A 27850-nucleotide genomic window follows, 5' to 3' on the forward strand; every position below is an offset into this window, starting at 1 on the left:
GGGGTGCCAAGCGAGCCTGGACAGGGTCCCACGTCGGCCGCAGGCTCTTTCGCTTCCACCAGTGTTCGGGATTTCAGGATCCGGTGGAAAACAGCTTTCTCAAGTTAAACGTTCCGGATCTCTGGGGATGGGGACACAAGGAGTGGTGAAAAGCGGAACCCCGCTAGCGGACCAGTACAGAAAACCGCCAGCTTCTGGGAGCCAAAGCAACTCGCTTTCTACCGCTGAGGTAACGCAAGAACTGCCGGAGTCCAGATTCCAGACTGAAGCAAGGGAAGGTCCCGGGGGTTCGTGGGCGGGGTTGGAGGCGGCGAGGTCCGTCAGGGGTCGCGCTGTCACTCTGGCTCCACCCCGCTTCCTGGTCGGCGTCCCGCCCCCTCGGGTGCAGGTTCCCAGCCTGGGTCCTTGGGAACGCGGATTTCCCTCCTTCTGGAAGGGACCTTCCCTCCCTCCACCCTCTGCTCTCCCCGCAGGTGAGGCCTCGATGGAGAGGTTCCTGGCCCGGTTGTGCGGCACCAGCGCGTTGCAGCCGCTCCCGGTGTGGGAGGGGGACACCACCGGCCACTGCTTCACACAGCTGGTGCTCAGCGCCCTGCCCCACGCGCTCCTGGCCGTGCTCAGTGCTTGCCACTGGGGCCACCCGAGGTGAGTAGAGACAGGTGCAGACATCTGTCCGTATGTGCCTGCAGACTTCACTCGAAACCCACGTCTCCGCGGAAGTGTAACCGAAATAGTGAGATGTCTAGGGAAAAAGGAGAATAAAATGTGGGCATTACCACTTTGCAGCATTGTGTCTGTTTGAGGGCAAGTTAACCTGTTTTCCCTGCGCCTCATAGCACTGTTAAGAAACTTAAATTAGATAATGCATTTAAGTATATAGTGCAGAGTCTGGCACATTTTTAAAGGCCCAATGCATGGTAGCAATTATCACTTTTGTAGATTGTCAGATGCCCAACCACAGTTGTCACGAATTGGAGACGAAAGTGGGTGAACAGTGTTTTTAAGCCAAAAAGGTTAATGTGTGCTGAAGTTATTAGACCAGTTTCTCACCCCTGCCATCTAGGAAACTTCAGTGTTTCTAGGCCAAGAAAAGCATAGGTACTCATCTGGAGAGGAAGTGGTAGGTAGAAGAGAAGAGCAAAATTAGAACCTTAATCCTTCCTCCATTTGGGGCTATAAGATGCAGGTGCTGAACTCACCTTGATTTTGTGCTTAGTTCCTGTATAGCTGGATATGGTAAAATTAATCTCACTCTGGCTACTGATTAAGGCAGGAGGAAAGTCTAACTTGTCTAGTCCAACGGACAAATGCGTCCTTACTTAAGATGAGTTACAGGGATGGCGAATCCCTTCCTTGGGTAGCTTCAGATCTGTTTGGTCTTGGAGGAATCCTGATTTGTCCCTTATGCAGAGACAAAAGTCTGGAGATGGCACAGAGGGAGACCGACTGTGCTGAGACAAGTATCTTTTTAAAATGGGCATAGTCCCTTCAGAACTCACGGTGTAAGGAAAAGGCAAGAAAGACCAATATGTAATCCATAGAAATTATGTTTATCTCACTTCACCTAACAGACTCTTTGCAAGTTGCTCAAATGGGTAAGAGAGATCCAGAATCTCAGACAGAAAAGAATCTCAGAGGGCTTTGGGTCCAGACTCCTTACTGCTCACTGTGCTGATGAGAAAAATGAGATGCAGAGAAGCGGCTTGCCCATGTTCATAAACCTGGTTAATGACCAGGCTTGGAGCCAGTGTACCAGCCTCCAAGGGCTCACAATGTTTCTTATTCTGTCCCGCATCTTAAGAAATAGAATTATGAAAGATTGACTTTTACTCAAATATAAACCCTTTTGTATAACTGTGATCACTGGACTTTTTAAAGGAAACTCCAAACATTTCACTCTACAATTAAAATTTTCAGTCACCCAGCCCTGCCAACAACAAAGGGAGTGTTTTTTTAATGCAAATAGTTCACTCTTTTGTTTATTAAAAACATTTTTTGCAAACCAAGAAGATACAGACAAAACTCAAAAGATGTTTTTCTTCAGCTAATGGAGCTGTAAAAATGATCCACACCATTTTCTACAACCATTAGAGAGACAGAGAGTGGAATATCCTGAGGCTTCAGCAAGTTTAAGCTATACTAATAGAGTATAGAGGCTGTGTGTAAGTCAAATTTTTATTCATCTAATAGTGCTTCAGGTGAATTTAAGGGCTCTTTTTCAGTTAAGTTGAGTTGCTCAGTCATGTCTGACTCTTTGCGACCCATGGACTGCAGCATGCCAGGCTTCCCTGTCCATCACCAACTCCTGGAGCTTGCTCAAACTCACGTCCATCAAGTCGGTGATGCCATCCAACCATCTCATCCTCTGTCATCCCCTTCTCCTCCTGCCTTCAGTCTTTCCCAGCATCAGGGTCTTTTCCAGTGAGTCGGCTCTTCGCATCAGGTGGCCAAAGTATTAGAGCTTCAGCATCAGCATCAGTCCTTCCAATGAATATTCAGGACTGATTTCCTTAGGATGGACTGGTTTGATCCCCTTCTTGTCCAAGGGACTCTCAAGAGTCTTTTCCAACACCGCAGTTCAAAAGCATCAATTCTTCGGCACTCAGCTTTCTTTACAGTCCAACTCTCACATCCATACATGACTACTGGAAAAACCATAGCTTTGACTAGACAGACCTTTGTGGGCAAAGTGATATCTCTGCTTTTTTATACGTTGTCTAGGTTTGTCATAGTTTTTCTTCCAAGGAGCAAGCGTCTTTTAATTTCATGGCTGCAAAAGGGCTCTTTTGAGTAGATAATTTTGTAAAAGTGAAAACTCACCCCTTAGAGGTTATCTGTAGGAAATTTAGGTTGAGGTGAGGTGTGTGTGTGTGTTTTATTTGTTTGTTTTATAATTAGGGTCTTCATGTTCAGTACAACCTTAACTCAGAACTGTTTTTATTTCTGTGGTGAAAGAATGATCAGAAATGGTAGAGAAATGAGAAAATGGATTAGGTTAATCCAGGAAGATTTCCTGGGAGAAAAGACCATGAGTTCCAGGATAAAATGGGATGAAAATAAGGTATACAAGGCAGGAAAGGGAATTGATTCCCTCCGTGAGTGAGTTGCTGGAGGTCTCTCTGGGCCCTAAGTCAGCTGTGATGTGCCTTCTTTTCTCTTTCCCCCCTTTGTCCCCAGGTATCCAGATTACACTCCACGCTGCAGTCCCGGCTGGCGCCTCCGACTCACAGCCTCTGTCCTGCTCGCCGTCTTTCCACTGCTCGACCTGCTTCCAGTCATTTTGCCACCAGGGGCAGGCCCAGGGCCCACAGGGCTCGAGGTGCTGGCAGGGGGCGTGGCAGCTATGGCCTGGATCAGCCACAGCCTGGCCCTGTGGGTGTTGGTTCATACCCCATATGGCCACTCCCGGGGGCCCCTGGCCTTGGCTCTGGCTGCCTTCCTGCCAGCCCCGGCCCTGGTGCTGACCCTGCTGTGGCACTGCCAGCGAGGCACACTCCTGCCTCCACTTCTCGCAGGGCCCCTCTCCCGCCTGTGTCTCCTCATCCTGCAGCTGGCTGCTCTCTTGGCCTATGGACTGGGCTGGGCAGTCCCTGGGCAGCCACGGGAACCCTGGGCCCATGAGCCCCTCCTCTCTGAGGGCCAGGAGCCCGAGGTGGCTGAAGATGGGGAGAGCTGGCTGTCCCGCTTTTCCTACGCCTGGCTGGCACCGTTGCTGGCCCGCGGGGCCCGGGGAGAGCTCCGGCAGCCCCAGGACACTTGCCGCCTCCCCCACAGGCTGCACCCAACCTACCTAGCCCGTGTCTTCCAGGCGCAATGGCAGGAGGGGGCCCGGCTGTGGAGGACCCTGCATGGGGCCTTTGGGCACTGCTACCTGGCTCTTGGGCTGCTCAAGTTGGTGGGGACCATGCTGGGGTTCTCAGGGCCCTTGTTGCTGTCCCTCCTGGTGGGCTTCCTGGAGGAGGGGCGAGAGCCACTAAGCCACGGCCTGCTATATGCCCTGGGGCTTACCGGAGGAGCTGTTCTGGGAGCTGTGCTGCAGAATCAGTATGGGTATGAGGTTCGGAAGGTGGCTCTTCAGGCACGGGGTGCTGTGCTGAACATCCTGTACCGAAAGGCTTTACAACTGGGGCCCAGACGCCCTCCTGCCGGGGAGGTCCTGAACTTACTAGGCACTGACTCTGAGCGGCTGCTCAACTTTGCTGGGAGCTTTCATGAGGCCTGGGGCCTGCCCCTGCAACTGGCCATCACCCTCTATCTGCTGCACCAGCAGGTGGGTGTGGCCTTCGTGGGTGGTCTGATCCTGGCACTGCTGCTGGTACCCGTCAACAAAGTGATTGCCACCCGCATCATGGCCAGCAACCAGGAGATGCTACAGCACAAAGACGCACGAGTTAAGGTGAGGGGCTGCCTGGGGTCCCTCAGCCATCCAGAGACCCCACCCAGCCTTCTGGTGCCCAGGTCTCCCATGCACAGTACCTGAGAGAGTGAGTGTGTGCTCTAAAAGTTAGGAGCTCAGACTAGAGAAAGACAGATGGGGTTCACATCCTGATTCTACCACTTACTAGTTCAATCACATCAGACAAGTCACTTCACCTCATTGAGACTCCCGTTTCCTCATCTGTGAAATGAGGGTAATCATAGCTTGCCTCATAGCACAGTTGGGAGGATCGTGCAAGATGCTGCTCATCACAGTGCCAGTTACAAAGTAAACACTAAGTTAATGTGGCCTGTTAGTAATATAGTATTAGCTTCTGCAGCCCTAATTGCAACCCTGAGAGAGGTGGGAACTGAGCTGTCTGGGCCCAAATGGGATTTTAGTGTTAGAGCCAGGATCCAAGTCTCCAGCCTCCTCCTCATCTCAGGTATGGAGTGCCCCATAGCCGCATGTGGAGGCCTAGGAGAACCCCAGCTGCCTCTTCGGGATGGGCTATGGGGAAAGGAGCAGCTGTCTCCCCTGCCTGGGCCAACTCTAGGTGTGAGGGTCTGGCTGAGTCAGTTCTGGAATGTACAGTGATTGTGGTACCTTTTCAGAGGGGATGATGGGCTTTGGGTCCATATAGCATAGTTGTCCATCTCTCACTGGCATAGCTCCAAGTGCTAATGGTGAGGGGGTGTCCCTGATAGCTGGTATGGCATGGTCTTTTCCCCTACCCATGACAGCTACTGACCAGTCTCTAGGGCCTCCTTGGAAGGCTCCCAGTGCCTCCCTGGCTTGCAGTCTGGAGATGTTTGAATGTTAGGATCCAAGGAGCTTCTCTGGCCCTAGCCTATCTTACTTGGGTCTATCAGCCTGCCCAACCCTGGGCTGTGGTGTGTACTTCTACAGAAATGGTTCCTATACCCAAGCTGTTGATCAGCCCCTGAAACCCACATCTTCTGGCTTTGGGAATGGTTCTTTGTCCCTCATCTAATGGATGGAGTGCTTTTACCCCAGTGTGGTGACCTCCCCCCACTGCCCCTGTACTTTCCACCACTTCATCTTCTAAGAAGGTGGGGGATTCCAGCTCCAGCCTGCCCCCAGCTGGGGCATAGGGGAGCTCCAAGTCTTTGACATCCCGTGCCAGGAGCCTGGGGGAGGCTGGGCAGAGGAGAACGCACGTGAGCAGCATCTCCACTTCTCACTGCTCTCTTGTCCCTGTCCCTAGCTCGTGACAGAGCTGCTGAGTGGCATGCGTGTCATCAAGTTCTTCGGGTGGGAGCAGGCGCTGGGGACCCGCGTGGAGGCCTGCCGAGCTCGAGAGCTGGGGCGACTCCGGGTCATCAAGTACCTGGATGCAGCCTGTGTGTACCTCTGGGCTGCCCTGCCGGTCGTCATCTCCATTGTCATCTTTATCACCTATGTCCTCATGGGGCACCAGCTCACTGCCACCAAGGTGAGGGCCAGAAATGGGGGGATGGCTGCAGGGAGATGTGAGACGGAAGCAGCAGCAGAGAGACTGCAATGCAGTAGGGGGTGGGCCAGGGCCCTCGTGCTGCTGGGAAGGAGGAGTGGAGGGTCCCTGTCTGCCTTCTTCCCCTACTGAAGGAAAGTTCTCTGAAGGGACCTTTCATCTGGGGCCTCGGATATATGACCCTTCCCTCTGCGAAGGAATTACTTCTTTTCCCCACCTCTTCCTCCCCAACTTCTGGTTAGGTCCCCTTAGCCTCATTCTGATGGCCCTGGGGGGAAAACTCATGATCCTGTGCAGGATGGATCGAATGCTGGGTCTAGCCAGGAGATGTTGCCCCTTAGAAATTCTGAGAAGGTCTCATGAGCGTGAGTTGGGCATGTGTGTTTATCAGGGAGTGACCTGGGTCCCTGGAGGATATCTGGGATTTCTGATATTCTTGGAGTGGCCACCTCTACCATCTATAACCCAAATATCAGCCAGCTAAGCCCTCAGTTCTGTTGCTGCCTGTTCTCCCCTCCACAGACCTGTTTGCAGGGCCACCTATAGAGCAGGCCTTCAGATAATTCCTAAGCTTTAGGTGATGCTTCAACCCCTCCCCCCCCAACCTCTGACCCCACTTAGGTGTTCACCGCCCTGGCATTGGTGCGCATGCTCATTCTTCCCCTCAACAACTTCCCTTGGGTGATCAATGGCCTCCTTGAGGCCAAAGTGTCCCTGGACCGGATCCAGTGTTTCCTCGACCTTCCCAACCATGACCCCCAGGCCTACTACAGCCCAGGTAATGGGAAGCTAGTGGACAGAACCTGGCACAGGGGAGCAGAGATCTGTAGCCCCTCAGTTGTGGTACACAGATGCTGCCAAGAGAAGCCAGAGGAGAAGAGTCTAGGTGGGGCAGGTGGTCATTTCCCCGGGGTGAATCCTCAGACCAAGACTGAGGCCAAACTATCCCTGGGCAGGTAGGTTGTGGACTAGAAGCCCAAGGTAAGTGGCTTCTTCCTTGTACAGATCCCCCAACAGAGCCATCTACAGCCCTGGAGCTACACGAAGCTCTGTTCTCCTGGGACCCAGTTGGAACCAGCCAGGAGACCTTCATCAGTCACCTCGAAGTGAAAAAGGTTCGTTGGTCAAACGCCCTAGGAGAGTCTCCAGACTAAAGAAAGACAGGGAAGCTCAGTGACGGATAGACAAGGACAGAGCCAGTCATAGCAGCCAGTCCCTGTGGCTCTTATTACCAAGGGGAAGACCAGAGAGGTTTTGGTGGGCAGGCTTGAATTGGAGAGGTGATGAGATTTTATCTCAGGATGTCATTTTTCTAACACTTAGCTGCTTCAGAGCTGTCACATCCATCCCTGGGCACCAGACCGCTCATGTCCACCTAGTCCAGACCAGCAATTGCATTTATCTCTCTCTGTCCTGCAGGGGCTGTCGAGTTCAGAACAGACCCCATAACTTGTCCAGCATCTTCCCCAGGCTGGGGAGCCCCAGCAGCCCCTTCTCAGAAGGATGTTGCAAATGGTTTAGATAATCCTCTGTTTAGGCTGGTGAAAAGGCATCACACCCTGTGACTCACACCGGGGCACACATCGTCAAAGGAGCACTTGTAAGAACGTTCCTGGCAAGACGGCAACTCCTGCTCACCAAGTCCTAAGTTTTCACTCTCCCCTGACCTGTGTCCAACCCTTTGCCCCACAGCTCAACCCGGTGTTCTCCAGCGGTTCCTGAACCGCCTCAACCACATTTGGCTCACATTTCTGGCTTGGGCTACATGTTTTGTTTTTCGTCTTAGTTCAGGCAAGACAAGGCTGGAATTTTTCAAAGGAATTTTACTAACGTGTCAGTTGGGGCTTTTTTGGACTTAAGTCATAGAAACCCGCTGGAGCTAGCTTAAGCCAACAAGAATTAGTAAGATGGATATAGAGATGAATTGCAAAATCCACAGTCAAGCGCCTGGACAGATCTCGGCAGCAGCTCGGAGCCAGGCCTCGACTTGCCAAGCTGGTCCTTCTGTTTGCTCCTTCTAGATCTGCCTCCTTCCCTCTCTGTGGATCTGCTCTCCCCCAAACAGAAGTAGACCTGCAGAGAGCCCTTCCACTTACAGGCCCTGGACAGAAGGAGGGGGGTTCCCAGGGATAGGTCTCAGATTGGTCTGGTAGCCACTCAAAGACAGGCTCACCCTGGCTGCCAGGGTGGGGCACCACAGACAGCTGCTAGGATCCCGCCTTTTTTCTAGAGAAGGAATTTTTTCCTTTGTGAACCCACTCCAGTATTCTTGCCTGGGAAATCCCACTGACAAAGAAGCCTGGCAGGCTACAGTCCATGGGATCCCAAAGAGGGGGAGATGACTGAACATACAGACATACACACGGATAGCTCCACGAATGTATGTTACAGCCAAGCAAGGAAGGGAGCACAGAAAAATTTAAACTGCAGGTCACAGAAATGGGCATCTGTGTAAACATTGCTTTTTGCCCTGAGCCTTTAGAAGTCTGGCTGCAGGTGGGCTTAGCAAGCCCATTATGCAGGCCCCAAAGCCTGCAGTCCTTCCTTCCCCTGTACCCATCCTGAGTTGCCTGTCTCAGTGCTTTCCTGGAAAGTTCAAGGGCAATTTTCCTCCCATCTCTCTGGCACACTGTTCCTCTCCAGAGGCTCTTCACACAGTGAAACTGATGCTTCTCTGAGTGGAGAATAAAACACCCTGCTCCCCTGGGGCCAGCATCGCATCAATCACTGAGGCACACCTCAGTCTGTGGCCCGGGGAAATCTTTCCCCTCAGGCTTAACTGGGGCCTAGAGAGAAGCCTCCATGCGGTGACTGGCAGCCCAGGACCTCTGGACAGAGGCCTGACACTCATGCATGTGGCTTCCTCGCAGGGAATGCTGGTGGGCATCGTGGGGAAGGTGGGCTGCGGGAAAAGCTCGCTGCTGGCTGCCATCACCGGAGAGCTGCACAGGTAAGCAAGTGCTGGCACCCCCGTCCTTAGTTCTGCCCTTTGCCAGCGCCTCCCTGGCCCCTGCTACGTTTTAGGGGCCAGAGATGCCCAGATGAGCAAGACCTGGTCCCTTTCTTGGGAGAGTTTCCAGTCTGGAAAGGGAAAGGCAGTCGAGAGTAGGTTCTCATAACCATCACTGGAGAAGGCAATGGCAACCCACTCCAGTGTTCTTTCCTGGAGAATCCCAGGCACGGAGAAGCCTGGTGGGCTGCTGTCTATGGGGTCGCACAGTCAGACATGACTGAAGTGACTTAGCAGCAGCAGCAGCATAACCATCACTGCAGAGTGTTAGAAGTACTGTAACAGTGAGTGAAGGAATAAATGGAAACACCTTACATCAGCTGCTCTCAGAGAGTGTGTAGGAAGGGGTCCAGAGAGGAACAGGAGTGAGCGAGGGCCTACTTGTTTCACTGTGAGAGTGAACGCGTGCGGGGCGCTGGCCACACTCTTTTCTGAGCACCTTGACCTTGACAGCTCTTTGACTGCAGTCAAAGAGCAATTTCTGCCCTACCGGTCCACAGGGGGCCTCCAGCCTCCTCAGGACCCCTTGATCTCAGTGGCTGCCAATCTAGAGAGTCATGTGACGTGAAGGGGGCCCCCGTGCAAAAGACAGCCATCAGGAGAGGCTTCTGAGAGGCAGGGGCTGGGCCGGGAGGGGACCAGCAGGGAGCCGGCCCCCCACACTGCTGGCCTTGGTCTCTGCAGGCTCCGAGGGCAGGTGGCAGTGTGGGGGCTGTCCAAAGGCTTCGGCCTGGCCACCCAGGAACCCTGGATCCAGTTTGCCACCATCCGAGACAACATTCTCTTTGGGAAGACGTTTGACGCCCAGCTGTACAAGGAAGTGCTAGAGGCCTGCGCCCTCGATGAGGACCTCAGTGTGAGTGCCTGGCCACCCGCTTCCCCATGTCCCTGACACCGCAGGTCAGAGACTTGCTTCTCTGGGAAGGGGTTGCTTGTGCTCAGGCGTCATTTACCCAGGACTGGCCGCCAGGCTATGGTCCTCGCAGAGTGTCCCACGTCTGCGCAGCACCTGGCAAGGGTGGGGGCTGGTGACCAGGTGCTCCACACAGCAGCCGGGGGAACTCTGAGGGTCTCTGAGACTATGGGCGGGTTTCCCATGAGGTTTAGCTCTCTGTAGATCTGGCTAATGGTTCTGATTCAAGAGGCCTTCCCCCACCTCCTCCTGGAAGAGTCAAGGTCATTCTAGAGAAGTCTGGCAAGGCACTAGAATCCCTACATCCAGAATGCTGAATTTAGGGGGAATGAGAGTCCAGCTTTGTCCCCTGACTTTTCCCCGGCAGGACTGTAGTCAGCACCACCCTGTCCAGGTAGATGTGGAACATCCCTGGAAAGGAAGACCTTTGACTGACCGTGGGACATCCTCTGTCCACTTCTCATTTGCTTCTACCTTGGAGACATTTCTCGCATGTCTCCTGGGTGCAGGGAACTGCTCTGAGTGCTAAGAGGTGAATCACAAAGCTTTTCCCTCAGGGAAGCCACTGTCTGGTGGACCACAAGTGTTTCCTCTGGCATGAGGACCCCTTAGCAAAGGAGACCACTCCCCAGGCCACAGGGAGGTTCAGGTACCTTCCTCCTCTAAAAGCCTAGGGAAGTTTCACTTTGAATTTGCCCATCTTCATCCTTGCCTGTGAAAAAGGCAGGGTAGTGAGTGTGACTACCTGTAGTCAGGGTAGTGCGTGTGGTTAAGAATCTGCATTCGTGTCCTGCCCTTTACTTGCTATGGAATGACCTTGGACAGCGTATGTACCCTGAGCTTTGGTCTTACCTGTGAAATGAGATAGTATCAACATCATAAGGTTGCTGTGGGGTTGGGTGAGAGGATGCATGTAAACTGCTCAGCACATAGAACGTGTTCAACAGGGGGTTCCCTGGCCGTCCAGTGTTCAAGGCTCTGTGCTTCTACTGCAGGAGACACAGGTTCGATCCCTGGTTGGGGAACTAAGATCTCTCATGCCACAAGGGATGGCCAAAATAGAAAAATAGAAAGTGTCCAACAAATGCTTGGTGTTGCTGGAGTTGAGGTTTGCCCCCTCTGGCTCCAACACCCCAAAGTTAAGTTCAGTCTCCTCAAACTCCCTGGCTCTCTCACCCCCGCCATTTCTTCCCAATGGAGGGATGGGAAATGGGGCAGAAGGTACTGGGAGCTCACTGACCAACACTGGGAGGCCTGTCCTGTCAGATCCTGCCTGCTGGGGACCAGACGGAGGTGGGGGAGAAAGGCGTGACCCTCAGCGGGGGACAGCGGGCCCGCATTGCCCTGGCTCGTGCTGTCTACCAGGTAAGTTGAAGACAGAGGTGTCTGGAGCCTCAGGACTCTGAAGCTTGGCTGGGGGTTTGGGGGGTGGTGTGGAGATATTTCCATCAGCATCCGGTTTCTTCCCTCCCTCCTCCATGCTGCTAAGGTATTGGTCCTTTGGCCATCCCATCCTCCTTTTGCTGATTCAAGGCAGCATTAAAGACCCTTTGGAAAGCATTATGTGGCCTGAGGCACTAGAACCCAGCACAGTTGAGCATTTGGCCTCACTTTACTGGAGGCAAATCCACCCTCTGGTCTCACTTCCTTCTTTACTGCTTTAGGGGTAGCCCCCAGAGTTCCCCTCAACCCTCCTGCCTGACGGCCTCAAGATCACATGCTTGGAGAAGTCTGGGTTCTGGCCAGAGGACCTGGTGCCCAAGGTGTCCCCACCCCCCTCCCCAGGAAAAGGAGCTATATCTCCTCGACGACCCTCTGGCTGCCGTGGATGCAGACGTGGCCACCCACCTGCTGCACAGGTGCATCCTGGGAGCGCTGAGCCACACCACGCGGCTGCTGTGCACCCACCGCACCGAGTACCTGGAGCGGGCTGACATGGTGCTGCTGCTGGAGGCCGGGCGCCTTGTCCGGGCCGGTAACGTGGGCCACCAGGCCGGGCGGGAGCCGGGCTGAGTGAGGGAGCCACCTGCCAGGGTGCGACAGATGGATCACCAAGGGGAGACTCAGCCACCCGCCCCATGTGTGTCCTGGGTCCCCCTCATCCTTCTGTCTGACGGGAGGCCCTCTCCTGCCATCACAGAACTGGTGTGAAGGACAGAGAGAGGAGGGAAAGGGGCCATGGATCTGGGACTGGGGGCTTGGGGAAACCTAGAGGCCCAGGATCTCTGAGGGCAGTCTGATGTCCTCAGAGAAGAGAGAGTCAGGTTTAGAATAGTCATTTTATTTAAAAACAGATACACGGAAACTCTGATGGGTTATTATCCAGAGGGACGTGACCATCTGCAGGTTCACTAGATAGAAGCAGGAGGAAATGAAGCTCCGGCAGTGTTAGGAGTTGCAGGAAGTATGAGGAGAAAGCCCAGCGGTAGTGAGAGGACTGGGTGCTCACAGGTGGCCATAACTGTCTTCCCAGGGGTGGACCTTTTCTGTCTCTGCTGATCCAGACACAGAGGGAGGGCCGAACTTGATGGTTCTGCTCAGGGTCTGGGGGTCCAGGGCAGAGGCCTGCTAGGGGAGGTCAGGTAGGGGTTCCAAAGAGCATGGAAGGTAGACTGGCTGACAGGTTTAGAAACACGTAGACCCCTCCTAACCTCTCCTGCTGCCTTCCAGGGCCTCCCTCTGAGATCCTGCCATTGGTACAAGCTGCCCCCAGAGCCTGGGCTGAGGATGGACAAGAGTCTGACCGAGGTATGGTCTGGGGGTGAGAGGAAAGAGTCTGCTCTTCCCCACCACGCTTGTGGAGACAGGTTTCTAGGAAGCTTGCCTGCCCTTGAAAACACTGAGGTTTTCGGCTATCATCCTATAAGCTGAATTTCCCACCCCCACACAACCCGCCACCTCTCCGATCCTCGCAGCCACAGCCTCGTCCATGGAGAACCCAAAGAAGACAAAGGAGGGGCTGGAGGTGGAGGAGAGCGCGTCTGGCCAGCTGCGACAGGAGGAAAGCAAGAAGGAGGGCGCCGTGGCCTTCCATGTGTACCGCGCGTACTGGAGGGCCGTGGGCTGGGGCATGGCTCTTGCCATCCTCTTCTCTCTGCTCCTCATGCAAGGTAGGAGTCATCTCTGCAGGCCTTCATTCCCCTACCAGCCCTGTTGCCTAGGTCCCTGTCACTCCCCTCACCTTGTGCTAATCGTGACAAAGCCCAGAGGCTCACCAGGCGTGGGCAGCAGCTGGGACCAGAGGCACATCCCTAATTCTGAGAGTCCCGGTGATTGGCGAGGGGCAGGGAGGGTGGGCTCCGTAGCCATCTTCTGACCTGCCCGCAAGGCTGACTTCCCATTCTGCAGATTCAAGATCACGCTCTCCCCAGAGCCGAAGGGTGATGGGCCCAGGAAAGACGCGTGCACTAGTGAGGACACGGTGGTGGCAAGGTCGGGAGGGCTGGGGGCCAAGGAGGGTAGAAACCAGAGTCGAGGGCAGAACAGGGTGTCTGAATGGAACGAGGAAGGTGAGTCTGTCCGGCAGCTTTCTCTCTCCCATCCCCCAGCCACCAGGAACGCAGCCGACTGGTGGCTCTCCCACTGGATCTCTGAGCTGAAGGCAGCCAAGAATAGCTCCCAGGAGGCGCTGGCCCCCACCAGGCTGGGCTCCATGGGGCCGCTGTCCGCCCAGCTGCTCCTCTTCTCCCCCGGGAGCCTCTGGTGAGTGGCTGGGCCCCAGGTCTGGGGCTCTCATTGGTTCCTGGGCAGGGAGTGAGCTGGGGGCTGGCGTTACAGGGCCTGTGTCTTCTGGAAGGTGGGGAGAGGTGGCGTGGGGGCAGGGAAGGGAACCCTGAGTGGCCCCACTTTTGGTTACCCACAGCCCCCTCCCCACCACCCAGCACCTCAGTGTTCCCACTGCCCAAAGCTGCCCCCAACGGCTCCTCAGACCTCCGTTTCTACCTCACTGTGTACGCGACCATCGCTGGTGTCAACTCCCTCTGCACCCTTCTCCGGGCCGTGCTCTTCGCGGCAGGCACCCTCCAAGCGGCCGCCACCCTGCATCGCCGCCTCCTGGGTCGAGTCCTCATGGTGAGGTGATAGGAGGGTGGAGGTGGCCTCAGGGGGCCCTCCCAGTACCTGGCTCCATCGGGGGGCCCATCCCATCCCCCAGTCCTCAGGAGAAATCAGCTCCTCTCAGATGGGTGCAGCACTTGACACCTTGAGACCTGAAGAGACGAGAGCAGAGCAGCTGCTGGGTTCAAACCCAGTTACTTAAGCCTATGGCTTTCTCCTCTGTAACATGAGGAGAAGAGACTCTTCCTGAGTCACTTCCAGTTGAACTTCAAGCTCAGAGGACTGAGTTAACCACCCTTAGTTCACGTGAGGTCCCTTTTGCATTTTATTTATTGATCTATCTCTTTTTATCTGCAAACCTTGTTTCCATTTCCCCTCCTTTCCTTGATAAACAACCTTGTGAGGTATGTTTAGTATGTATCTTTTTGTTTGCCTTTTTACAAAATGGCTATATTTTGTGCCCAGGTAGTTTTATAAATGCCTGGAAAATCCCATGGGCAGAGGAGCCTGGAGGGCTGCAGTCCATGGGGTCGCGAAGAGTCAGACACGACTGGGAGGCTTCACTTTCACTTTTCACTTTCATTCATTGGAGAAGGAATGGCAACCCACTCCAGTGTTCTTGCCTGGGGAATCCCAGGGACAGAGGAGCCTGGTGGGCTGCCATCTATGGGGTTGCACAGAGTCGGACACGACTGAAGCGACTTAGCAGCAGCAGCAACAGTTTTATAAATGACATTCTTTTCTTACAGTTTTTATTTAGAGCTCATTTTAAGATCCATGCCTGTTGCTGTGTGTGTATATTGTCTGTTGCTTGCTCTATAGTACATTATGAGGATTCATCAGTACATGGAAAGTACTTAGCATAGTGCCTGGCATATACTGAGTGCTCAATTAGCAATTATTATTATTAACCATGTTGTTATTATTGCAAAGCTCTTTTTTGTCTGGTATCTTATTAGGGCCTCCTTATAACCCTGTGAAATGAATACTGTTATCCCCTTTCTACAGATGAGGAAACAGGCTCTGAGGGTGTATGTGACCTGGGCAAGCTAGTCCTGTGACGTGGGCAAGCGAGTCCTGTGGCCATGAACCCAGGACTGTGTGGGTCTTTCCCTTGCTTCTCAGGGAGCAGCTGCCCACTGTCTGCCCACATCTTCAGGCTGTGAAGGAATTGATTTTATCATAAGCTGACATTAGGGGTGACATTCGCAAGTCCCTCTGACCTAGTTCCTTGCCTTAAGATAGGACTGTTCTCCCAGTAAAGGCAGAGAGTTGGGAGACAGGGAAGGCAGGGAAAGGAAAAGGATTGTCTTTGAGACGGCACCTCCCAGTAATGAGTAGTCTAAATAGCTCCTGAGCCCCTGCTCCATGAAAGGCAGACTCCCCTGAGCCTCTGACTGCCTGTGCAGTCAGCTCCAGGATGTGTGGTTCCATTACCATCCCCCTTTTGGAGATGAGGGATGGGGGCCTTGAGGAGAGGAAACCCTCTTGGCGGGGTCTCACATCTGGTAAGCAGCAGGGCTGGAATCAAGGAGCAGTCTGACTCCAAAGCCTGAGCCCTTGCCATGAGACAGCATTGACTTGACCGCTGTCCTCACCACTCTGTCCAGCCATGGGCAGTCAGGGTGTTCTTCCTGACCTCGAAATCGTACTCATGGCCTGAAGTCTCCATCTTCTGGAATGGGATTAGCTCCCTGCCCTCGAAAGCGGAGTAGGCATGTGTAGCACAGAGGTGGAGAAGGCAATGACACCCAACTCCAGTCCTCTTGCCTGGAAAATCCCATGGACGAAGGAGCCTGGTAGGCTGCAGTCCATGAGGTTGCTAAGAATTGGACACGACTGAGTGACTTCAGTTTCACTTTTCACTTTCATGCATTGGAGAAGGAAATGGTAACCCACTCTAGTATTCTTGCCTGGAGAATCCCAGGGACAGAGGAGCCTGGTAAGAGGCTGTCTGTGGGGTTGCACAGAGTCGGACACAACTGAAGCGACTTAGCAGCAGCAGCACAGAGGTAGGGGGTGGCCAGCCTGGGACACCAGCCAGAGGGACAGACAGCCTCAGGGTCCCCACCAGCCAGAGGGACAGACAGCCTCTATCATGCCCACCCTGGGGTATTGTTCTAAGCTTTTCCAGCCCCTCCTCAGTGCCCTGAACTCTGGGAACACTTTACTGCTTTCCTGTTCTCTACCTTGGGCCTCTCCCCCCAGCCCACCTTCCCTGGGCGTGGCCTCCGAGGCTTTTCTGCCTTGTCCTACCCTGGCCCAATCACATCTCTTCTCTCAGGCTCCAGTGACTTTCTTCGACTCCACGCCCACGGGCCGGGTCCTCAACCGCTTCTCCTCTGACGTGGCCTGTGCAGATGACAGCCTGCCCTTCATCCTCAACATCCTGCTGGCCAACGCGGCAGGCCTGCTGGGGCTCCTGGCTGTGCTGGGCTTCAGCCTGCCCTGGCTGCTGCTGCTGCTGCCGCCTCTGAGCATCATCTACTATCGCGTGCAGAGCCACTACAGGGCCTCCTCGCGGGAGCTGCGGCGCCTGGGCAGCCTCAGCCTGTCTCCCCTCTACACCCACCTGGCCGACACCTTGGCCGGCCTCCCTGTGCTCCGGGCCGCCGGGGCCACCTACAGGTGTGTGAGTGCCTCTTCCAGCCAGAGCCACAGGCGTGAGATGCTGGGATGGTCAGAGGGGGTGAAGTTGGGGTGGGGTGGTGGTGGATCTCAGGTCTCCTGAGAAGAGAAAGGTGGGTGATGGCACTAGGGGAGAGAGGAAGGAAACGGAAAAAACAGGTTAGTGAGGCCAAGAAGGCCCCCGTGAAAGAGTGCACTGGTTCCTCCATAGCCCTGAGGCAAGGCCTGTGGGCGTGGGGGTCAGCGCCAAGGAGGGGGTGTCCTGCAGGGAGGAAGTCTGGGCAGGCCAATGCAGCCACAGCATGGCCTCCTCCAGGTTTGAGGAGGAGAACCAGAGACTCCTGGAGCTCAACCAGAGGTGCCAGTTTGCTGCCAGTGCCACGATGCAGTGGTTGGACATCCGGCTACAGCTCATGGGGGCCGCAGTAGTCAGCGCCATCGCGGGCATCGCTCTGGTGCAGCACCAGCAGGGCCTCGCCAACCCAGGTGCCACCCCAGGGCCCTGCGGTCTCACCTCAGAAGCCTGTTATTCCTCATCCCCCTTGACTACCATGACATCTCCCTTTACTGCCAAGGATTTTCACCTCTTGACCAGGGTTCCCTGTGAGGATATGTTGTCATTCTCAAGACCCCCATTTCAGAGTTGGGGACGCTGAGTCTCGAGGAGTCCCTTGCCGGGTGGTGGTGGATCTGGGGCTAAACAGGTCTTCTGATCACCACCCGTGCCTGCTCGCCCCATCCTCAGCGCCTAGTACCCCACCCCAGTCCACCTGCCTTCTCCCATCCCCCTGCGCAGCCTCTCCAGGCCCACCCACTGCCTTGCATCCAGCCTCCCGTGGGCCTGGCCTGGCTCCTGCATCTTCTTGCTTCAGTGCTAGCTTCCTTCACATGCCCACGGTCCACAGCTCAGGGTTCGCCCATTCTGCCCACCCCCTCCCTACACGCACCCCAGTGTCCAGGCCTCCCCTAGCGCTCTGTCCTCTGTCCCCTCCCCCAGGACTGGTGGGCCTGTCGCTGTCCTATGCCCTGTCCCTGACGGGCCTACTCTCAGGGTTAGTGAGCAGCTTCACACAGACAGAAGCCATGCTGGTGAGTGTCGAGCGGCTGGAGGAGTACTCCTGTGACCTGCCCCAGGAGCCCCGGGGCCAGCGGCCACAGGTAGCCCCAGCCTGGGTGCTGGCACCCTGAAGGCCCCCCAGTTCCTCTCCTTGTGCCCCTCACCAACTTTTCTCCACTGTAGTGTCCCTTGTGATCTCCCCATTCTACATGCCCATCCCCCATCCCTCCTAACTCCCCACCTCTCCTCTCACACCATCCGTCCCTCCCTTCCACTCTCCAACCTGTCCCTCCACCCTTTCCCCCCGTCTCACCCGTCTCCCGCCTTCTCCCATGCACGGACCCTACCAGCTGGGCATCAGCTGGCTGAGCCAGGGGAGCGTGGAGTTCCAGAATGTGGTGCTGGTGTACCGGCCAGGGCTGCCCAACGCCCTGGATGGGGTGACCTTCCGCGTGCAGCCTGGAGAGAAGCTGGGCATCGTAGGCCGCACGGGCTCCGGCAAGTCTTCCCTGTTGTTGGTGCTTTTCCGGCTGCTAGAGCCCAGTTCTGGGCGAGTACTTCTGGACGGCATGGACACCAGCCAGCTGGAGCTGGCCGAGCTCAGGTGTGGGGGAGTGAGAAGAGGGGACACGGCCACTGGCAGGGAGAGGAAGGCCCAGCCAGGAAGGCTTTATATAAACACAGCAGCCAGGGTGGATCAGGTGGTGAGACAGAGGGTGGGACAAGCAGGCTAGAATAGTGAGCTCCCTGCACTCAGGCCTGGATTCAAAGCTGCGGCCTTAAGGCTTTCACCTTCCCAGCTTCAGCTTGGACTTCCAGCACACGATGCCTTCCACTTTAGACCACTGGTCACTATCTCCTGAATCAGAGCCTCCCAGGTGCCGTGCCCTGGGGCTTGGGACAGCTGGTGACCTGGGCCAGTAGCCCCTGGCCACAAGTGGCCTCATCTGGAGCCAAACATCCCCCCGACCACATTACTCTTATCATTTTCTCTTAGTTCCATGACATGGGAAAAGGTAGGGGGAAGCGCTATCCTCAAGCAATTACTGACCCCAGGCCCTGGCCCTTCTCTCCTAACCTGTGCCGGCCTCCCCTTATGGCTTGACCAGAGAGCTCCTCAGGACCCGATTTGAGGCCTGCTTTCAAGCTGGACGCGTGCCCTACCCAGTCACACTCTCTGGCCGTTCCTTGCCATCCACTCCTGTCCCACGACACTGGCATCAGTGCCACACAGTTTGGCTTATGCTTGTTCTGTTTTTGCCCCTCAGGCCTTTGGTTTCCTTGGTGTTCCTCGTAGCACCAGCACAATCCTAGGTTCATGCCTGACCAAGCAGGGAGCAGGATGGGGGTTTTAATCAAGTCTTACCCCACGCTCTCCTGAAGGGCTGGACCTATAACTGAGACCTGTGCTGGGAGCAGAAGTGGTCACATCTCGAGTCTCAACCCCTGTCCCCCCAGATCCCAGCTGGCGATCATCCCGCAGGAGCCCTTTTTGTTCAGCGGGACCGTGCGGGAAAACCTGGACCCCCGGGGTCTGTATGAGGATGGGGCCCTATGGCAGGCACTGGAGCAGTGCCACCTGAGTGAGGCGATCGAGTCTATGGGTGAGTGTCCTGTCCTTCGTGGTGGTGGGAGGAGTGAGCAGAGAGGGGCTGGAGGAGGCTTGGAACCCTGGGGTAAAGATGCTGTGCTTCACAGGTGGTCTGGATGGTGAGCTGGGCGAGGGGGGCCGGCGCTTATCTCTGGGGCAGAGGCAGCTGCTGTGTCTGGCCAGGGCTCTCCTCACAGATGCTAAGGTAAGACAAGAAGGAGGGTCATTTGAGAGGGCCAGGAAGAAGGCAGGGGACAGGTGAGGGCTGAGGAAGTAGACTAAGGAGAGGTCTCAAAGGACCAAATTCATTTTCCTTTTAGAGCTGGAGGTGGGGAGCCATGGGCTGGCCTGGGCCAGACCAGGAGGTGGGGGCTGGAGGCTTGGGTAGCAGCCTCGGCTAACCCTCTTCTCCACTCTCCTCCCTAACCCTCCCCACACACTCCAGATCTTGTGCATTGACGAGGCCACAGCAAGCGTGGACCAGAAGACAGACCAGCTACTCCAGCAAACCATCAGCAAACGGTTTGCCAACAAGACAGTGCTGACCATCGCCCACAGGTGTGTGGCATCCAGAGTGAGAATCTAAATCAGGGGTGTCATGGACCCAGAGCCCAGCTTCCTTTCAGGGACCCCGGGAGTCAGGGCTCCGGAAATTCCAACCCCTGTGACTCTCAGTTCCTCATTCTCTAGGCTTCCACCAGGCTCCTTGGAGTGCTCGGTCTCAGGGAACATGCAGCCCCTCCCCTAGCACAGAGCCCGCCCCGGGGGCTGAAGCCTGTGGGGCAGGGGGGCGCTGTGCAGGGGGGAAGAGGAGGAAAAGGAGGTCAGCCTTCTGTAGGGTGCTGTCTTCCATCCCCGCATTGACCACTCCCTCCCGTGCAGGCTCAACACGATCCTGAACTCCGACCGGGTGCTGGTGCTGCATGCAGGGAGGGTGGCGGAGCTGGGCTCCCCTGCCGCCCTGTGCACTCAGCCCCACTCGCTGTTCCAGCAGCTGTTGCAGAGCAGCCCGCGGGGAGTGCGCTCCTCCCCGTGAGGGCCCGGCCCCCACTGCCGATGGTTTACACTCCTCCATGTCTCTACCTCTCCCCCTCCTCCACAGAGAGGAAAGGGCGCCCTGGGCTCCTCTTCACAAGCCACTCCTTGTGCGGGCAGAGTCCCGTGGCTTCCCCAGAGGCAGGCCTCTGCTCTGGCGCTCTGGCATCTGGGACTCCAGGCAGACTTTTTCTGGCAAAGGAGCCCACATACACGTCCATTGTTTTATTTGATAAAATTCCCATTTTTACATTCTGTGTATTAAAAAAATAATATTTGTGGCATGAGGCTGAGGTCCCTCAGTGTGTGTACCCCAGCTGAGGAGTGGCGAGAAAGGGCCACTCCAGTCCAAGCGCCCTAGGAGGTGAAGGAGGGGCCCAGAAAGCTCCCACTTCTGTCACAGAGCGGTGGTCTTCCCAGGCTCGGGGGGCAGGTCAGGCGGCAGAGGGAGCCCCGTGGGCAGCATGCTAACCTGACACTCCTGGTCCTGGCGTGCTGGGGCGTAGTGTGGGGCAGGGTAGCAGCAGGGTCCAGGGGGACAGAAGCCCCGGCGCCAGGCCCTCAGGGTCAGCAACACCGTGGACAGGACCAGGGCGGCAGTGACGGCCCCAAACACCACCACGGCCACCAGGCTGGGCTCGCCCAGCCCGGCCTCCTGTCGCCGCACCACTTCCTTCACGGAGATGCGCAGCAGCCCGGCGCCCGCGCTGTGAGGGATGGGCCCCGTGGCAGGTACAAGCACAGCCAAGGTGGGCCCTGGGGGGCTGTCCGCTGTGGCGGCAGGACCCGGGACCGGTAAGACTAGCTCACAAGTCTTGCCACCATAGCCGCTGGGGCAGAGACAGTCAAAGTCGTGGACCCGGTCCCGACAGCGGGCCCCTCTCTGGCAGGGGCGGCTGGCACAGTCATCCAGGTTGATGGTGCAGAAGCGCCCGGTGAAGCCCTCGGGGCAGAGGCAGGAGAAGCGGTTGATGCCGTCCAGGCATGTGGCGCCGTTAGCACAGGGCCGCATCAGACAGTCATCCACATTCACCTCGCAGCGGGCACCCATGAAGCCCGCCAGGCAGCGGCAGGTGAAGTTGAGGGCAAAGCCCTGGTCGTCCTGGCACTGCCCACCGTTCCGGCACGGGGAGCTGGTGGGGGAGGCAGGGAGGGTGTTTTATCAACTGCCACCTGCAGGGTAGACCAGGTCGACATCCGGATCCCTGCTCCCACCACCCCTCTCTAGCTCTGTCCCCTCGAGCCACTCTCTCTGAGCCTCAAATGCCTCCTTTAAAAATGGGGTCAGAGCAGTACCTGGCTTCCCAGGTTGTGAGGGTTAAATGAGATGATCGAGGTCAAGCAGGTAGCAGAGGGCCTGACCCAGAATCAAGACCAAGGCGAGTGTACTGTTTGTGTCCTCTTAGACCCTTAGACCCGAGGCGGGAATGAGGACAAATCCAGCCCCACAGGCTGTCTCCTCATTCACCATGAGGCCTAGTCTGCCGTGTGGGACAACTTCAGGGGCTGCACGCCAGCTTTCCTGGGAGGATGAGGGGGGTCCTAGGCCCACAGCCTCCCCAACCAGGGAAGTCACGCAGTGATGTGTTACACCTCCAGCCTGTCAATTTTTGTCGTTGGAGAAATGGTTCAGATGGTGTCAAAAAAGCTGAGAAGCCCTTGGGATACTCTGGCAGACTGGGGTTTTATCCTCGAGTGTCCCCATGTGGGACTTTAGACCCTCAGCCCTAACACTGCCCCGCCACCCCCCTCCACAGTCCTTTCTCCTCTGTCGCCAGATTCTCACCTAACCAGGGGGCCAGCACTCACCCTGCCTGCTCACAGGGTCCGGCCTTGCGCTCACAATCACGCCCGTGGAAGCCTGGTGGGCACACACAATGGTAATCACCGCCCCCGTCATACACGCACTGGCCTCCGTTCCGGCAGGGGGACTGCGTGGTACAGATGTGTTCATCTGCAGAGGAGACCGGGAGGGCTCTGGGACAGCCCCTCGCACGTGGCACCCAGACCTGCCCAGGCCCCACCCAGAGCTCTGTGGGGGTGGCTCATACACAGTCCCAACCTGGGCGGAAAACAACACTGCATTTGGAGTCAGGAGGCGCCTGGTCCTAGCCCTGTCAGTGTCTCAACTTGCCTTTGGGTGAGTTGTATCTCATTTGTGGATCTCAGTTGCCTCATCTGTGATATGAGGACAGTTTCCTGCAGGTGTCTTACCTACCACAGAGGGTTGTGTTGAGAACCAGTTCAGATAACAGATAGGTATAAAGTCTACAACTATAAAATGCTACAGGCTTCCCTTGTGGCTCAGCTGGTAAAGAATCCGCCTGCAATGTGGGAGACCCGGGTTCGATTCCTGGGTTGGGAAGATCCTGTGGAGAAGGGAAAGGCTACCCACTCCAGTATTCTGGCCTGGAGATTTCCATGGACTGTATATAAAATACTACATATTTGAGGGTTTGAGCCAGACACAAGAGGCACTCAATAAATAAGGATGGATGTTCCTCCCAAGACACGTGGGGCCCCCAGTCCAACAGCTGCCCTCTCTACTCCCCTACCTTTGTCACAGAACTTGCCTGCCCAGCCAGTGTGACAGATGCACTGCCAGGGCTGGTGACAGGTACCGTGCTGGCAGCCAGGCATTCTCACACAGCGCTCACAGTGCAGCCCCTCCCAGCCTGGGTCACACCTGACGGGGGGAAGCACAGGGTCAGGGCTCTGGGTGGAAGGAGGTGAAGACAGGGAGGAGGCAAGCTCAGAGTTTCCAGGAAACAGGAGACAAACAGGACAGCCCCTAAGGGAAAGCAGGCCTATCCTGGGTGGATAGAGAGCTGTGCCGGGTCACCACGCCACCAGGCACCAGCGTTGCCGTTCTGGTTGTGCAGTCTGTCTATCCTTTCCAAGCCTCAGTTTTCTCATCTGTAACCTGGGGTGACACCTGGAAGGGGTGGGTTGAGGAAGAAATGAAGATGAGGGACTTCCCTGGTGGTCCATTGGTTAATCCACCTGCCAATGAAGGGGACACAGGTTCAATCCCTGGCCCAGGAAGATCCCACAGGATGAGGAGCAACTAAGCCCATATGCCGCAAACTGAGCCCACGCACCCTAGAGCCCGTGCTCCCCAGCAAGAGAAGACACCTCAATGAGAAGCCTGAGGACTGTGATGAAGAGTAGCCCCTACTTGAGGCAACTAGAGAAAGTCCATGTGCAGCCTGAAGACCCTGCACAGCCAACAACAAAAATAATCATTTTAAAAAAGAAAAGACATTAAGATGATGTCTGTTAAGTGCCCCTAGCACCGTTTCTGGTATATCTGAGGTGCTTAGAAACATTTTCGAAAGAAGAGTGACCTTGAAAAGTCACCAGGACCATCTTCCTACGCTGATTCCAGGGCAAGGCCTGCTTCAGAGAGTCCCCAACACCCCCAGCCCCTCCAGCAGCTTGCCTGTCAGCTCATGTTTTTACATCCAGACACACTTTCCTCCTGCTGCGGGATTTACCCGACCCCTACCCCAGTGTGTCAGTTACTTAAATTCATCAAAGAAAGACCCCCTTGAACAAGTCCATCTCCCCAGCAACCCTGGCAAAGCCTTTCTTTTCCAGGCTGAGCCAATTCTCCGTCTGTCTTATCTTTATCTCCTCCCTTTTGCCTCATGGCTCCCACTCTCCACTCTCCCTTAAGCTTCAGATCTTTCTCCTGGTATCTTGAAGAGGAAAGTTTTAGAGTTCCTAGATCAGACTTGGGAGAGTAAAGTGGGGAGCCGTAGTTAGAAGACGCAAAGGAGAGGCAAGGCAAAGAGGAAGAGGGAAGGGTTGGGCACGGTGCCGGGCTGCCCATATGCCCTGTGTGCCACGGCTTTGAAGGGATGGGGAGGGCCTTAGACGTTCTGGGTCAAGCTTGGGGCTTGACTCGATTGTGAATATGGAGGCCTAGGAAATGGGGAGCAAAAGATTTGGGACCACCGTGCTCCAAGGAGAGGTACCTGCAAGAGCCGTCAGGCGCGCAGCAGCCGTGAGCCAGGTCACAGAGGGAGCTGCAGTCATTGCCTGCAAGAGATTGATGTGGGAGGGGTGAGCCCGGGGGTCAGGGTTCGGCTGCCTGAGATGCCGGGCCAGGGAAAGGACGCAGGGTCCCGGTAACTGGAGGGGCCCAGCTCTGGGGCAAGGTAGAATAGAGACTAATCGCATTCCAAAGGGAAGTAAGTCCTGGGTGTTGCCGAGCCCGCGGTCGGAGCGGCTTGCAGTGCCATCTCTGGCCGGCAGAGGTCAACGTGCGAGCGAGGGACGGCCGGACAGGGCCGCGACCACATCCCCCCGGGGGAGCGCTCACCTCTGGCAGGCTTTACGGGTGCCCCCAGGATGCACAACAGGCAAACGAGATGTAGGCAGCGGCAGCCGCTGGGCATGGTCAGCGCCGGCCCCGGGACGGACAGACGGATGGATCGCCGGACGTGCGGACACCTGTGGGATGGCATGGGTTGAGAGACGGCCGGACGTGGAGATAGCGGCAAGGATTTCGGTTTGGTTCCGAGTGACAGGAGCCGAGGGGGAGAGGGGCGTCCAGACGGGAGAAAAAGGGTGGGGGGAGTAGTGCAGCGAAAGGGCGGGGGCGAGGAAGGTGTGAGCAGGCGAGGGGATTGGAGACAGAAACGCGGAGCCGGCTACGTGGGAAGGAGGTGAAGGATGGACAGCGCGAGCGAGGTCAGGACGCGGGAAGGGCCGGGGCTGGGAACGCAGTCGGGACGGAGGGGTACTGGGGTACCGCCGAGAGGCGACACGGGGACCCGGCGGCGCGCAGTCTCTGCTCCCGCCTCTGACTCCCCGCGTCCCCCTCCAGTCTCCGCCGCGCTGGGCTCGGCCGCGGCGCGGGGCCTCGGATACCCAGCGCGCCCTCAGCCCGGCTCGTCCCGCGGTCCTCACCTCGGGCTGGGAGACTGCGCGCCTCGGGGCGCAGAGCGAGGCGGGATCCGACGGACTCCGCCGAAGGGCCAGACCGGGGCGCCGGGCCGCCCCTAGCGGGTTGCGTGGCCGGGCGCCCAGGCGGCTGCCATGAGAGCCGAGCGCTGGGGAATCTGGGCCTCGAGGCGACCCGGAGCGGCTGCGGCGGCTCCTCGCACGCGCTCAGGCCGCCTGCCAGGGGCGGCGTGTGCCGGCGGAGCCCGCCTCCCCGCTCCGCTCCCAGGCTGCCGCCGCCGGCCCGCCCCCCACCCGCCCGCGCCCGGCGCCCCCACCCCCAGCGGTCACCCCTTCCTCGGGGCCTCGCGCTCCCCTGGGCCCCCGCCCGCCGCAGTCACCCGACCTCTCCGAACCTCGCCCTCTCCGCTGAAAGGAGGAAATTACGGGAGGCTAAATGGGAGCCGACTGTAAAGGGTCGGCCAAGTGTGCGCAGCCGTTATTCTCCATCTCGCATCTCCGCCTTCGCGACCCGAGCAGCTCACCCCGCGCCCCACCTCTGCTCTCCCCAGTCCGCCGCCCATCACGCCTCTCAGATAAATCTCGCGCACGCTCAGGGCACACGACGCTCCCGGCCCTCCTCCTGTCACCAGCCCACGCCTCCTCCATTTGTAAATCCTACATCACCTGCTTAATCTGTCTGCTACTCTCCTCCTCCCCGCCGTCCGCTTCTTTCTCCCCTCGTGGCCATCAACAGCCTTCCAGGGTCGCTCCCTGCCTAGGTATTAGCGTGGCCCACTCACCCACCCCTCCATCCCTCCTCCCGCCAGGTCTGTCTTTGCTATCTCTTTGCGTTCCGCTACCACTACTGGGAAGGTTCCGTGCACTGGGAACGCCCCCGGCTCTGTGTGCGCCCCAAGTTCCCTCCGCTGTACCCCGGACCACCTCCATTCTTGACCTCAGGCTGATCGTCGACTGCCCAAACCCAGAGCTAGACTGAGTGTTTTGTAGAGGGAGTGAGGAAGCTCTGTGTCTCCAGGCTAATGGCTCAGAGACCTCTGTCCCGGGAAAGGACGGGAAACCGTTTCTTGTTTGCCCAAGGCAAGAGAGCAGAGATCAGGACCACCTGTCCCCACCTCTAGTCCTTCAAATCAAGATTTGATTTCACCATCCTTAAATTCGTGGTAAGAAGTAGTCCCTAACCCGTGCAGAGCAGCTTTCTACAGACAACCCCCACAGGTCGGAGCCCCTGAACTAATTTTTCTTGCATTCTTCATTGAACGTAGCCACACCCACCCCATCTGCCTAGCCATCTTCCCCGAAACGCTGATCACCTCTTTCTTTCCTCTAGAGCTTTCTAAATTTGAGTTGAACAATGCCATAGCTCTGACCATATGTTTTACTATTTTTTTTTTACTGAAAAATTGCAAACAACCTATACTGTCCAAAATGATTGTAAACAAATTATGGTATACCAACACACTATGTGACTATTGAAAGTCACCTTTGGGAAGTCTAAAGACTTTTAAAATCTAAGAATAGATTAGGTGGAGGGAAAAAAGCAAGAAACAGAATGTGTCTCAATGTTGGCAGTGATTTTTTTCCCCCAGATGATGGAATTACAGGTAATTTTTTCTTACTGATGCTTTTCAACATTTCTCTTTTTCCCACAATGAGCATGTTTAACTTTTTCTTATTGTAAATGAAATTCAATAACATTAAAGAACTTTTAGAATAAAGTAAAAATTTGGGGAATTTCCTGGCGGTCCAGTGGTTAGGATTCGGCACTTTCACTGTCCTGTCCCCAGTTCAATCCCTGGTTGAGGAACTAAGATCCTCAACCTGTGCAGCCAAGCTTCTCTGTGCAGCCAAGAAATAAATGAATAAAATAAAAATTTAAAAGCCACCCATGGTCTTATTTGCTTGATAAAACCACTGTTGTTGTTTGACTCCTTTTCCTATCCAGCTGTTTTTACCCAGAACCTGTAATGTTATATCCTGTTTTTTTTTTTTTTGACGCATCATATATCAATAGTTTTCAAAAGCTACACTATGGATACAATGTATAAAAATACAACTAATGAGAACCTACTTTACAGCACAGGGAACTCTACTCAGTGCTCTCTGGTGACTAACTGGAAAGGAAATCCAAAAAAGAGGGAATATGTGTGTAGCTGATTCACTTTGATGTACAACAGAAACAAACACAACATTTTAAGGCAACTATATGCCAATGAAAATTTGTTAAATAAATTAAAAGCATAATTTTTATGGCTCCATGATAGCCTGTAAAATAGATACACACTAATTTATTTAATCTGGTATTCCCAGGTGGCGCAGTGGTAAGGAATCTGCCTGCCAATGCAGGAGACACAAGAGACACAGGTTCAATCCCTGGGTCAGGAAGATCCCCTGGAGTAGGAAATGGCAACCTGCTCCAGCCTGAAAAATTCCATGGACAGAGGAGCCTGGCGGGCTACAGTCCATGAGGTCGCAAAGAGTCAGACTCAACTGAGTGACTGAGCACACACAATTTATTTAACCTAGCCTTCATTACTAGATACTTAGGTTGTATTTACTTTTCACCATTATAGATTCATTCAACAAATATTTACTGAGCACCTATCTGCTAGTAGAGAATCCCATGGACAGAGGATCCTGGCAGGCTACAGTCCATAAGGTCGCAAAGAGTCAGACACAACTGAAGCGACTTAGCACACAGCACTCATGCAGCACGTATGTGCTACTACTCCATGCCAGACATCATCCTAGACACTGA

At 55.7% G+C, this 27850-nt stretch overlaps 2 protein-coding genes and 1 long non-coding RNA gene across 8 annotated transcripts; 1 reads left to right on the forward strand and 2 right to left on the reverse strand.

Moving 5' to 3' along the window:
• The first annotated feature begins 106 nt into the window (after window positions 1-106).
• ABCC10 (ATP binding cassette subfamily C member 10) lies at window positions 107-20469 on the forward strand. 3 transcript variants are annotated; one of them, XM_002697300.7, is made up of 22 exons: window positions 107-229; window positions 474-645; window positions 3178-4396; window positions 5646-5873; window positions 6513-6669; window positions 6897-7006; window positions 8762-8841; window positions 9586-9757; window positions 11081-11179; window positions 11600-11789; window positions 12485-12562; window positions 12730-12924; window positions 13363-13516; window positions 13696-13885; window positions 16155-16498; window positions 16815-16984; window positions 17496-17656; window positions 17906-18159; window positions 19014-19159; window positions 19254-19351; window positions 19592-19704; window positions 20029-20469. In XM_002697300.7, exons 2-22 carry the CDS (start codon window positions 485-487, stop codon window positions 20180-20182), a joined length of 4473 nt encoding a protein of 1490 aa, XP_002697346.2. In that variant the 5' UTR covers window positions 107-229; window positions 474-484; the 3' UTR covers window positions 20183-20469. The 3 variants fall into 3 exon arrangements, with proteins under 3 accessions (XP_002697346.2, XP_010816569.1, XP_059736564.1); XM_010818267.4 differs by lacking the exons at window positions 107-229; window positions 20029-20469 and adding an exon at window positions 19837-20022 and having other exon boundaries at window positions 359-645; XM_059880581.1 differs by lacking the exons at window positions 107-229; window positions 19592-19704; window positions 20029-20469 and having other exon boundaries at window positions 359-645; window positions 19238-19350.
• Window positions 12080-13845, reverse strand: LOC132343619 (uncharacterized). Its single transcript, XR_009492541.1, has 2 exons — window positions 13757-13845; window positions 12080-13603 (listed from the first exon to the last, which is right to left on the reverse strand). It is a non-coding gene; the product is annotated as an uncharacterized lncRNA (long non-coding RNA).
• On the reverse strand, window positions 20392-25922 carry DLK2 (delta like non-canonical Notch ligand 2). 4 transcript variants are annotated; one of them, XM_059880419.1, is made up of 6 exons: window positions 25488-25922; window positions 24509-24639; window positions 24162-24225; window positions 22737-22867; window positions 21991-22042; window positions 20392-21314 (listed from the first exon to the last, which is right to left on the reverse strand). In XM_059880419.1, the coding sequence occupies exons 2-6, from the start codon at window positions 24582-24584 to the stop codon at window positions 20579-20581; spliced, it is 1059 nt and encodes a 352-aa protein (XP_059736402.1). In that variant the 5' UTR covers window positions 24585-24639; window positions 25488-25922; the 3' UTR covers window positions 20392-20578. The 4 variants fall into 4 exon arrangements, with proteins under 4 accessions (XP_059736402.1, XP_005223540.1, NP_001076963.1 ...); XM_005223483.4 differs by having other exon boundaries at window positions 21991-22135; window positions 25488-25910; NM_001083494.1 differs by lacking the exon at window positions 25488-25922 and adding an exon at window positions 25478-25487 and having other exon boundaries at window positions 21991-22135.
• Window positions 25923-27850: the final 1928 nt, after the last annotated feature.

The sequence above is a fragment of the Bos taurus genome, chromosome 23 (assembly GCF_002263795.3).
Source record: "Bos taurus isolate L1 Dominette 01449 registration number 42190680 breed Hereford chromosome 23, ARS-UCD2.0, whole genome shotgun sequence".
NCBI classification, from domain to species: domain Eukaryota; kingdom Metazoa; phylum Chordata; class Mammalia; order Artiodactyla; family Bovidae; genus Bos; species Bos taurus.

Coding starts and splice junctions, on each gene's coding strand:
- ABCC10 (XM_002697300.7), top strand. CDS start 485: ATGGAGAGGTTCCTGGCCCGGTTGTGCGGCACCAGCGCGTTGCAGCCG. Junction 16,499..16,814: donor GCCGCCGGGGCCACCTACAG/GTGTGTGAGTGC, acceptor GGCCTCCTCCAG/GTTTGAGGAGGAGAACCAGA. Junction 19,705..20,028: donor GTGCTGACCATCGCCCACAG/GTGTGTGGCATC, acceptor CCTCCCGTGCAG/GCTCAACACGATCCTGAACT.
- DLK2 (XM_005223483.4), bottom strand. CDS start 24,584: ATGCCCAGCGGCTGCCGCTGCCTACATCTCGTTTGCCTGTTGTGCATC. Junction 24,226..24,508: donor ACCCGTAAAGCCTGCCAGAG/GTGAGCGCTCCC, acceptor AATCTCTTGCAG/GCAATGACTGCAGCTCCCTC. Junction 22,136..22,736: donor AGGCAAGTTCTGTGACAAAG/GTAGGGGAGTAG, acceptor TCTCCTCTGCAG/ATGAACACATCTGTACCACG.